Here is a 12125-nt window from a genome sequence, read left to right on the forward strand (position 1 = left end):
GTGCTGATACCCAGGTATAACCCTACGCAGTTTGAAATGATGCTAACTGTCCTACCCACTGGCAGAGAGGAGGCTGCCTTCAGTGGCCTCTCCAAGCTCTAGGGCAGAAGAGGCAAACAGAAACCCCTGCAGGAAGAGACTCTGAGGGCCGCTAATGAGGGGCAGCTCAATGAGATGTCATCAAACAGCACTCCAAGCTGGCCAGTCAGCGGCTCTGAGGCAGTCTGTACAAAACATTAAACCCCAGCCCAACATTATCTCTTTGAACTTCTGCCATACAACTGCTAGCCAAGGCATTCCTTCAGGGCACAGCTCTGAGAGCTCAGCATAGAGGGAAAAACAAATGCCTCAAGACCCTGTTAAGACTTCTGGAAACTAGTCAGCATCTGCTTGTCACAGGCATGCTTTGGGGCATAAGTCAACCTTTGCTGAGGAAGTGGACAAGAGATGGACATAGGGGAGTACGCAGGCTCTCAGCCCATCCTCCAGATCTGACCAGGGCAGAGATGGAGCCCGAGGCAGACCTGAGTCCTGGCGTTTGACCCATGGGCTGTGGCATGGACAGAGCAGATCATAGTGTGATCCATCCCTATAAAAGGGAAGCAACAAACTCTTTGTTCATTCTAAGAAGCCACTCAAAACCAACACTGCTCTTTCATTTACAGTCTACTCTTAGCACACATTTAACCAGCCATATGCATCTAAATTGTACAGCTAACATGTTCACAGAGCAGAAAAGAATGACTGCATTAGGAGTAAACATTAAGATTAAACACTGGAAAACATGAGGTTTAGCATGTCATCATGTCTTTCTAACATCACCATTATTTTGTGAAGTCTTTCCTTATATGTTTCTGCTTGGGAGGAAGGACAGTGGTGGGCCACATCTGGATAAGCTAAGTTGCTGATCCCACACCTTATACCCCTGATCCTCCCAAAGGGCCCTGAGACACACCCCAGCTCTCATGGTGAGACAAGGTGGGCATGGCCAACAGCTGAAGATGTGACCGGAATAAACCAGATGTACCACTACATGAAGCTCCCAGGGAAACCTCCTCTGCACCTTCCCACCTCCCCAGGCCCTGAAGTGCAGGGAAACAAAAGACTCTGGTAGGAAGGAGAGAGAAAGGAAGAAAATTATCTTTGCAGTGGTATAATGCACATTCCTGGCAAACACTGACAGAAACTATGACTTGCTTGTTCTGTGCAATTTCTTCCAGCCCTTAGGAGCCATGACCATCCCTCCTGCAATGAGGCACAATCTGCTCTGCACCAATAAGGTGTCCCATGAACCATTCTCAAAGCAGAAGGGATGGCATTAGGTGTTCATTTTTAAAGGGACAGATGGATCAAAGTCCAAAGAAAAGGTGTCTCATGAAACAGTGTTCTCTGATTAGCTTGGAAGAGACCTAGACAACTAATAACTGATCCAGTCAAGTTCAGAGGGAAGTAGAGACAGCAATGCTGCATCAGTAGCCTTCCCCTTGAATCCAGTTTAGCTCAAAACTGATATGTCATTTTAGGAAAGCTGTATTCCATAGGAAGTCCCATCTTTTAGAAAAGATGATGACCTAAAGTCAGATCATTTGTGGCTGTTAAAAAAATCTTACAACCAGTGTGGGGGTAGTAGTCTTTGCCCAACAACTACCTGTGCCTTAACTTCTTATGTAGAATATCAGGTGGATATATTTTGTCCTTCTGTTCCTCTTCTCCAGTGCAGCTGTTGAAGTAATTCCTGTGTATAAACTTTCCTGCTATGTGTCTCTCCATCTACCTCCCTGTCCCCATTTTTTAGTTCTTCCCTACTGCCTTATAGCCTGTCACTTTTTAAATTTTATTCTTGTCTCCCTCTGTCCAGTTCCTTGTCCTTGTTTTTTAATTCTTCCCTCTCTGCCCCATAGCCCGTCAATTTTAAATTTTATTTCTCTGTCTATTTCTGGCCAGCTCCCTGCACCTCTTTTTACTATCACAAATAAGCAAATTTCAGTGGCAAACCTCAGATGCAGAACTACGCTTACTCCTGAGGGTAGTTGTTGAGGGCTGGGAGTTTGGTTTGGTCCTGATGGGTTGGCATCTTCAGGTGGGGCAGAACCGTGTGTAATCACGGCATCTTTCATAGTTTTGAACAGCAATGTTCAGCCTGCAGTCTGAAGCCTTCTAAGGTATTCATAGAAAGTAACAACATAAAGCAAATCTATTGGCATGAAGATCCTGCACATCCTCTGGGAACTGCTGTAATTCCCTGGTGCTGCAGTCAGCGGCTGGGGAAGAGCAAGCATGAGCACAGCTCATCAGCTTTTCTTTCCCAAGTACATTTTATTGTGGATGGAGCTGAAGAATGGAGAGGGGTGGAATGTAACTTAAAAACAAAGCTAACTTGATTATTTGCATGCTGTTGACCCTATTCTTCATCAAGTTATCAATGAATTTAATTTTTAAAAGTATGATTAACTATCAGGGCTTAGGAAGACAGAAGATAACCCGTCTTTATGCTGTAAGTAGATTCCCAGTCCACAGCTTAACTAGCTGAGAGTTATAGCTGCTCAGGTGCATTTCATCAAAGCACAGCCACTGGAAGCAAAAGCAACATTAAAAAATCTCCAGGCTTAATACAGTGCCAGGTCCTGTGTATTAGACCTACTACTGTCCTGACACAGCAGACTCCTGCACACACTATTCATTTCAGTCAAGTAACAGCAAGCAGCAGCTGACCTCCAACTAACTAATTTCTGCTGGGTGATGCTGTGAGTACCCCTATGAAGCATGTATCTGTTTATGCATCTGTTTAACTGCACGGTCGTAACTGACCTGGATGGTTGAAGAATGCTAACATTAAAAACTACTGGAATGGTTTTGTGTTCTGGATAAATGAAGAGGCTTGGGGTATGTAACCAGCTCTTCATCCTTTTGTTGCCCGCTAAAGGGCATGGCAGTGCTGTGAAGACAATTAGTGTTATTAAACCGTCAGTGTGGCTCCAGGAAACTGGAGACTGCACTGAAATTTAATTATGAAGAGCAGCAGGGGAGGGCGGCCCCTGGGAGGTTGTGGGTGAACCTGTAAAATGCACTTAGTTTTGCTGATATTCTGAAATTACTTCTGTGCAAATCACTATATTGCTGTGTGCTGCCCACAGCTGGCAGAAGCAGGCCACTTCCCTCCTTACATCTTTAAGAGCAGTTGTTTAAGAAGAAAAGACATCTCTACCACAGTATCAATCCTAATTACTATTGGTTCAGTTGGGAACTATCTTTGGAAGCTGCTCCTCCATATCAGCAGTGCCCATAAGTCAGATAAGTTGTGTTCAAAATCATGCTGGGGCATGTGCCAGTGCTACCCAAATCTGGTCACAAAGTAACCCTGACCCGCCTGGGCTGTTCTGCGGAGAGTTGATGCAGCGGGTCAGTACAGCCATGAGGCACCCCACAAGTACCACAAACCCCACTAAGTGAAGTCCTGCCAGAGATGGTCCCAGCCAACATGAACTCATCTGAAAAGATACCGTTGTGGGAACAACATCTCTTCACAACTGGGCAAGGAATGAGACCTGGACACGCATATCAGAACCCCTAGTGCACGGCACTGCTGCCAGCCTCCTTACCTTCTGGCTCTGCCGGTCAGTCTGTCCCTTCCTTTGGCTCGGCTGCTCACAGCAGGTACTGCTTTCGGACCAGGATCGCTCACATTCACTCCATGCTGTCCTCCGCCTAGAAGACAGGTTGGAAATACCATGCAAGAGCAGACAGAACCAGTTGATGGACCACTGAAAGGGCCAACATCCTTGTATCACTGGGAAGTACCTCTGGAGGGGGAAGCCTCTGAAGCTGTATGCATACTATATGTGTATTTTCTAAAGTAGCAAATACAAATTGAGAATTTAGGGGTGTTTCTTCTCCATATTTTATTCCAAATTCCAATTATAACTTTAAGTCTTATTCCTTGGATACAGCCTCCCTTGTGCTGTTCTTGGAAGACTTGTTCTTGTTCTCCCTTGCCACACAGCTATGAGAACAGCCACATGGTAGGTCCCCAAAAGGCACTCCAAATCTGCGAGACTGCCTGGAGAGAACTCTCTCCATGAGGGCACATCAGAGGTTCTGACGTTTAGTGGGTAAGGCAACTGAGTTGTGTGGTTTACTCACCTCTCCCGTCTGGAGGAAAGGACCTGTGCTGGAATTTCCTTGCATTTCTTCCCCCTGAAAGGACAAATCAAAGCACGCACAGAAGTGAGTGAGGTTCTATAATGGACATGCAGCTGAAAGCCTGACGTTCAAATAGGGTGTCACAAGGGAAAGCTTTGTTCTGCCAGTCCATCTCCTGAGAAACAGGAGTCATGATGGACTTATGATAGTAAAGAAGCCAGCACGAGCCACAGGGATCAGAGATGATGTGCTCTGGAACAGGACTGCCTCTCAAACCAGTGTTTGGGAAAGAAGGCAGGGCTGAGCCTCCGTATTGTGTCGTACAAGGTTACAGAAGCCACTGCTCTCCCTGGGAAGGTAAAAAGCACTAGCACCCAGACGCTCAAATCCCATCCCCTGAGCACTCTGCAAAGCAGAGAGGGCTGAGACCCCAACATTGTGCTCAGAGGTGTTTGCCCAGGAAAGCAGAGTTTCACAACTGACAGCCACAACAGCTGCTGTGGCACTGGGATGCGCACGATCAGCATTCACTAGCATCAGGACAGAGTCTAGGTGTCCCTTGCCAACCTTTCTTATTGCTGGGATTATCCAAGGCTGGCTCCCCATCCTTAACAAAGTCCTCTTCAAACCTGCAGGTTAAAAACAGGCATTGTCAGACCTGACCGTTCTCCAGTATGCAAAAGCGTGGGCAGGAGACCTCGAGACAACACAGGCTCCAGCCTTCAGCCCTTCTGCGCCTACCCGCTAGCAAATATGTGCAGGTTTATCAGCTGGAGCTGAAACTGTATGCACTAACCAGGAGAAATGAGGCTGTGAGGCAATTCTACCCCGAAGGAGAACCTCTAAAACCTTTACATCAGTACCCATGTATATATTTAATTCTATGAACATCCATGAAGGCTATAGATGCCTGTAATGTAGCTGTACAAGGCTCAAATGCAGCCTCCCAAGCTTCTAAACACGATCTGAAGTAGCTTCAGGACTTATCATCTCAGATTAGACCTGTGGATCAGACTTGTTTCGTTGGTTTCTAATCCTGCTTGTTTTGTATGACTTTTCTCTTAAAGATTGATATAAAGGAGAACAGTAGGGCTCAGAGCTGTCTTGCCAGCAACACTCAGCGCCCACTTAAGTCAATTCACCTCTAATTACTGGGGTATCAGTGACTGAAAAATCTATGTATTTGGTCCCATTCCTCAGCCAAATGATTGTCCCATCTATCTGGTCTGTACAAACTCTTTTATCAGAAACCCTATGTCTCATGCTCTAACACCACACCCTATCAAAACCTTATCCTGCTGCAGTTTCTAAGTCATCCTCCAAACATTTCTAGCTGGTGTGACCCAGCTGAACAAGCACAATTAGAGGGACAGTGTTTACAGCAGGGAAGTGTCAGACCCCATTAAGAGCTCTCCCACATTGCTGTCCCCAACATTTCCCCCATATCATGTATGTGTCCCTTTGAAGTGATCCCCTCACACTGCAGTGCCTGAAGGGGCTTGGTTTATGAGGTGTGGAGGATTTAGGCATGTTGGCGTGTCCTGTGATTGAAAAGGAGAAACAAGCAGGGCAGTGAGAAAAACTGTGGACTATTAGCACGAGTTTGTCCATCCCTGTTTCTAGAAGAGCACCTGAACCCTCCTGCTATTGGATTTGTCCATGTGGAGATGGAGAGGACCCTCCAGACATGGACTGAGCAATGATTCATACTTCCCTCCCTCCCACAGTCCCATGTCCTGGTGGGACCAAAGGCAGGCAATCTTTGTCAGCACACAGTATCTCCTATCAGGGAAGGAGACCTCATGTCAGGAAGAAAATATGAGAATCACTCTGATATCTGGTCCCATTGATAGACATGGTCAGGAAGAGAAAGAGACAGCAATGTGGATTTGGTCAGGGAGAGGCACGTGACAGCATGGGATTTGATCAGCAATAAATATCTGCACAAGATCTCATCACTGGCTTTACATAGGCTGCTGCAGACAAGCTACCCCAGGACAGTGGAGGACCTACATGTGCTCAGACTTCTCCACATCCCAAGCCCGTCGCCACTCGCCCTTCGCGTTCTTGTGACGTGCCAGTCGCTCCAGGTCAATCTGATCTCGCTCCCTCTTCCAGCGTATGTATTCCGAGCGTTCTCGTCCAGTCATGGGGAAACTCAGGTCTCCGGGGATCTTCTGCACTGACTTCCCACTGTCCTGGTGGAGCCAAAAGAGCTTCTTGTTAATAAAAATATCTGAAACAGCTGAATTCAGTGTACTTTGTACTGTCACCACCAGAAACATTCAGTAATATTTGAAAACAACTTGGAGCAAGGTCAGCTTCTCCCTCTAAAGTGCACACAGAAGGGCTCTGCTTTACCCATAGCCTAAAAATACTGGTCCCAGGGTTGGCTGACTTACAGAAAGGGAAACAGAGGCAGGAAGAAGTTACACGGCTTGCTTGGAGTCACATTGTAAATCCATAGCCAAATCAGAACGAGCAACCATTCCCTCCCAGGGATATTCAACAATGATAGTGATAACTTGTGGCAATGTATTTCTGAAAAGTTGTTCCACTTCATCCAGACTACATAAATAGTGTTACATTCTGAAGGATTAAAATTGCTCCCACCTAAACTCCTGGATTCTGCTATCTGAATACATCCCTGTTGCCTAATGAGATGGGGCTTCACTGTTATTTCCCTCACCTGAACCACAATGTTCCTTTGGTTCTTGTAGCGGTATCTGATCTCCTGATCTGTGAAGCAGCTGCCATAAGATGTAGTTTCTCGTTCTAAATACTCAGTACCCAATTACAAACTTTTAAAGCATGCCCCTGTAACTTTGTGTACAAATGGCCACAGGATTGATTTGCCCCATTTGTACGTGCAGTCACCTTAAGGTTTTAAAACTAAATGTTCTCAATTTTTCCTGGAAGAGACACTTTGCTAAGGTTTACTTATGGCATACAGTTAGTTCCTGGAGTGCTTGCAGTATCTCCCAACAGAGTTTGAGAGGTTGAACTCTCATAGAAGATGCACTGGGCTGATGAATCCCCCCACCTGAAGACTTTGGGACACTTAAATCAAAGTTATGCCTATGAAATCCTTCACACTGACAGGGTCAAGAAGGAAGGCAACCTTCTGTGACCACCAGGCATCCACAGGAGCCCACAGTCACCGGGCTGGGGCCAGCCTTGTGCCCAGGGCACGTGGTACTGTGAGTGCCAAGAGCAGCATTCTTGGGGCAAAGGGGCTCTTCACCTTCATTGCTTTCAGGCTCTTGCTTTATCACTCCTCCTCATGATAGATTAGTTAAGGGCTGCCACCATTCAAAAATGTAAAGCTTAATGAAAAGACAGTTCAGAGCTGATGGAGCATGTGAAGAGGGAGAGGTGGGGTACCCAGCTGCCAGGTTAATGGATGTGGTAGAAACAGGAGCTGACTGGCCATGGTGTGTGTCAAGCAACACTGCATAGCGAATAGCTTAGTGCAGAGCTGAGTCCTGGGGTGCTAATTACCAGCTGATAATTCATCACTTCATACACATGCCCTTCCACACCAGCCACCCTTACCTCAACCCCAAACAGGAATTAACTCCTCAGTGTTGCACTGCTGATAAAAGCAGAGCAGCGGGGAAGGAGGGACTGAAAGCCCTGTTACCAAGGTGACCCACCTGCATGGGCCAGAGGTGGGTGGCAGTAATTGCTCCTCCTTTCGTTAGCTGCCAGGTGCTGGGGGACCTGCGACTGCATCCCCAAGAAGGGGAGATGAGGTCCACAGAAAGGCAAGGCACATCAGGGCAAGAGCGGGCAAGCACTGGTCCCCGGGTTGGGGCACAGGCCTGGAGATGCTCCCCAGAGCTTCCAGCCCCATGGCATGGCAAGGCACAGTGGGTCCTGCCACAATGGATCCCGATGAACCCGGAGAGGAGAAGCATGCAAGAGCTGAATGGCACACAGCTAGTGAGAGCAGAGTTCAACATCCAGAGCTGGAGGATAAGGGAAGTGCCCTGCAGCATTACCTTGATGGTTGGAAAAGAGGAAGCCAAAAGCCAGGGAAAGACTGAGGCTGCTGCCTCCTGGGTAGATGCAGAGGTGGCTGTGATGCTTGCAGAGCCAGGGGAGCTGGTCCCTGACCAGGGGCTCACCTCAGTTGCAGCATAGCTGTGATTAGCTGGACCACAAGCCCCTTATGCTCCCTTTTTCTGCTCTGGGGGGCTCAGCCAGAATTAATGTTTAAAAGCCCATCTGTGTCTTCCTAATGAATCACATTGAGGTGGGGCTATTCAATTTGTGCTCCATTAATTAAAAGCATCTGCAGGCTCGGGGGAGCCAGCATGTCCTCCAGGGTTTGCATTAAACAGTCAGTGGGAAGGCCTGTGCTTTAATTTACCTCCATCCTACTCAGCTTCTGCTGAAGTGAGGAGCTGTAGCTAATATGGCCTGAGCCTTTCAACCCACAAGCAAAAGGTTTGGGGATAGAAACCAGCTAGGGCTGTGCTGCCACACGGGCGAGCACACGTTACCCTTCACAGCATCCCTGCTGCTGTTCTAGGGACTTAAGCAGCCACAACAAGGTGTGAAGGGGAGGTCCCTTGTCACCTCTTTACAGTGCTGCTTTGCTTCATGTGTGTTAGCTGCTCAGCAAAGCTTTGGATCAAGAGAGGGATAAACAGTGGGGACCATATCAGAGTATGCTGCTGCTTCCTTTAGCACTGAGGCAACTCTTATGCATGGGGAGGCGCATCCCACTGATTGCCTCTTCCAAGACAAGGGTTTCCCCAAAGGGACATGGGACCCCACTCACCTTCCGGCTGTGCTCACTTTCTGGGCCTCTGTCACTGTCTGATCTCCTCTTCTCTGCTGTTCTCCTCTCCTCTGCCTGCAAGAGCACAGACACAGGAATCATTTCATGGACTAAGACCCTGGGCCCACCAGGACATGTAAGAACTGCCCAGCAAAAGAGGGAAGATTGGTGCCCTGAATCAAACTGATGTCAAAAAAAAGAAGTCAGAAAGTAAAGGTTGTATAAGAAAAGCAAGAAAAAAAGATGTGTTTCCACAGGTCCCTCCTCCTCCGAAGCTAGAGGCAGAGAGGTGTCCTGTATGGTCCCATTTCTTTCTAAGGCAGGCCAAGTTTCAGGTATCTTTTCAGATTTGGGCCAAAGACAGAACTTACGATTCAACTATACAAGAGCTGAGAGCCTATCTAAGATGCAGCTTGAAAGCCAGCATAGTAAAGCTGGGAGTAATTTTTGTCCCTGTCAAACACAGTACCCTTCTACCGGGGTTCATCCCTGCTTCCACTGGGGTTAGCCATGCTGCCATCAGATTGGCAGCTCTGCTCTGCTGTTGACATCCCCCGGCATCCTGCCTGGCAGGAGGTGAAAATTAGCCCTCCTCTCTTAATGAACTACAGACACTACACATGAGGCGTGCCACGGGCCCGCCAGTTCTCTGCCTCTACGTGGGACTGATAATACCAGTCATGTCCCAGGCCAGGCTGGGATCACAGTGGGCCTTAGCAAAATACTCTGCAGAGCATAAATATCTTTTAAAAAAGGCCTTCTGCCCTGGTTAGAAGTTGTCGGGGTGCCACTGGGAGGGCTGCTCGCCATTGCATGTGTCAGCAGATGAGGGCAGGGTACCAGCATGCCCCCCATGCTGCTGAGCCCCTCAGGGCAGGGGCGCTGGTGCTGGCTCGGGGCTCTGCCCTGGGGTGACCGCATGCCTCCACAAGCGGCTCCCACTCCCACCCGCACGCTGCCGTAGCACGCGATTTGCAGCATGGCGGCTGCCAAGCGGCACAGCGTTTATCACGGCTGCCTTCCCCCATTTTGTAACCGTACATGGCAGCCCTGGGGCTGCCTTGCACAAACACTGCCATGAGCACAGAGGTCCTGGCGTGCTGCAGCCCAGCAGGCCCCTTCGTGCCCGGCGGAGCCAAGCCATGCCCAAATTCCCCTCCCTGCTGAACAGCTACGGGGCCAGGGAGTGTGTGGGGCTGAGATTATCATGCTGCCATTTTGCACTGCCAAGCAGATCTGAAACACAAAGAGGAAAGCCGCAGCACAAACTGCCAAGTCAGCCGTTCGAGAAAGCATCAGTGCAGTGAGGCCCAACCCAGGACTTTTATTCGAGGCATTTGCCAGGCCCAGGTTTAGCCCAGCATTATGGGTCTGGATGTGGGAAACTCGGAATACCAGTCTCAATACCTGCCTGCTCTCCTAAGGCAACTCATCCCTGCTGCAGCCTGTTCCTGCGTACCCGGTGGGATTGTGCAGGGAGCGAGCTGGGGGCAGTCTTTTTGGGGATTGTTCACTTGTGCTAAATCTGAGGCAAGTGGGAAGTGTGACCATATAGCCAGTGCTCATGGACATTGTACTCAGCGCACGACAGCTTCACTGGTCTCACTGATGTGAAGCTGGTGTAGCTCCAGTACAGGTGGAAGCATGTGTAAACAGATCCTTAGAAATAACGAGGAACGTGTTAGCTATATTGTCCCAAGATTTTTCAGCAAAGAATCTTTGGGGTCTGTGCCCAGAGGAGCCACCCCTCACCATATCCTGGCCTGTTGCAAAACAGGCCAGGATATGGTAAAAGACAATATTGGGTATTTATTTCAGGAGGTTACTGCGAAAACTTATGTAACCAAAAAATGCTCCTTCCAGGCTCAAAGACAACTGCTCAGCCAGCCCCATTTGAAGAATCAAGTAGCCAGGAATCTAACAAGTCTCTGCAGCCCCAAACGGACACCTTGCCTTTACAGAGAGATTAAACCAGCAGAAATCTGGGAACTTTGGTTATTTGAGGAGGCTGGCTGGGGAGCAAGGTGCAGATGGATATTTAGCCTTTAAAGCAGCTGTAGAAGAAACACCGTTTTAGAAAGAGTACAAAGGAGCCAGCTGTTGCAGAAGAGCTGGAGCCCCACTGTCCCTGGGGGGAAACCTTGTGTGGGAGGAGAGACAGGAGAGAAGGAGCACTGATTGCCTCGGAAATGCCGAAGGCAGGTCATAACCGATGGGGAAACTGAGGCAGGGAGCTGCATGGGTGTGCTTATTGTTGCATCTGAGTCGGCATATTTCTCATGCAAGCTCATGCAAAGAATGATTCGGTTTGGACCCTTTACAATGCCTGACTGTGTCCCAGAAGAGAGGAACCGGAAAGCCGGCGCATCCGCACAGCCCGAGCACTGAGCCAGGGTGTATGTAAGCTGCGGGGGGAGCAGTGTGCCTCTGCCTGTCTGCAGCCCAGCGTGACTTCAGCCCTGCCTCTGCCAAGCGAAGAGCGAGCCTGCGCCCAGGAAATGTGCTGGGACAGCCCGGCTGAGGGGCTGCACTGCAGCTTGCGAGACGTAGGAGAAGCAACCCGGAGGCTGCCCCGTTTTGGGCACCAGATCTTCAGTGCACACCATAAATCGCTCTGCCACAGGGACACTGTACAACTCTCCATCCTTCTATATGCCTTGCTCAAAGCCAGGCTGCCTTTTTCCTTAGTCTGCTTCTATTTTTGCTTCTCAAAGGGCACTGTGGAAAACAGAGAGGACCAAAAAAATCTGGTTCTCTCCTACCAGGAAAGCAGGTCTAAACTGTACAGTTAAGAAAACATGGTTAGCTTTGTTTTTTGCACTGGCTCAGGAGCAAATTTTCACATTTGCTCCACGCTGCCCCAGAACTGCTGTTAGCCTGTTATGACACACCCAGGCCATGGGGAAGCAAAACATGTTTTTCTCCTCCTTCCTCCTCTCCGCCCCCAAAATTATGAAATATGACAATGACTTTATCATCTCATAGTTTAACTGTTCCTGCACAGCAGGAGAAGAGTTGTGAGGAGAGAGCAAAAACCCAAAGTAGACAGAGAAGATTATGTTTGTTTATCCTGAGATTTATGCAAGGATTTCTCTATTTCTCAGCAACAGAATGGTCCAGGGCAGAGGGGGGCAGAGTCTGCTCCTAGCCAGGATATGGCCTTGGGATCCCAAATGCTTTCTGACTCTGGGTTTGT

At 48.6% G+C, this 12125-nt stretch overlaps 1 protein-coding gene across 1 annotated transcript in view; it reads right to left on the reverse strand.

Moving 5' to 3' along the window:
- CCDC9B (coiled-coil domain containing 9B) overlaps positions 1 to 12125 on the reverse strand; it is a gene marked incomplete at both ends in the record, with an annotated part of 41629 nt that overhangs the window by 4542 nt on the left and 24962 nt on the right. Inside the window, 5 exons of the mRNA XM_081999928.1 lie at positions 3600 to 3705; positions 4141 to 4194; positions 4708 to 4769; positions 6154 to 6338; positions 8930 to 9004. Of these exons, the coding sequence (XP_081856054.1) occupies positions 3600 to 3705; positions 4141 to 4194; positions 4708 to 4769; positions 6154 to 6338; positions 8930 to 9004 (482 nt within the window). The remainder of the gene's footprint in view (positions 1 to 3599; positions 3706 to 4140; positions 4195 to 4707; positions 4770 to 6153; positions 6339 to 8929; positions 9005 to 12125) is intronic.

This window comes from Phaethon aethereus (genome assembly GCF_964289735.1).
Source record: "Phaethon aethereus genome assembly, chromosome: 5".
In the NCBI taxonomy this organism is placed as follows: domain Eukaryota; kingdom Metazoa; phylum Chordata; class Aves; order Phaethontiformes; family Phaethontidae; genus Phaethon; species Phaethon aethereus.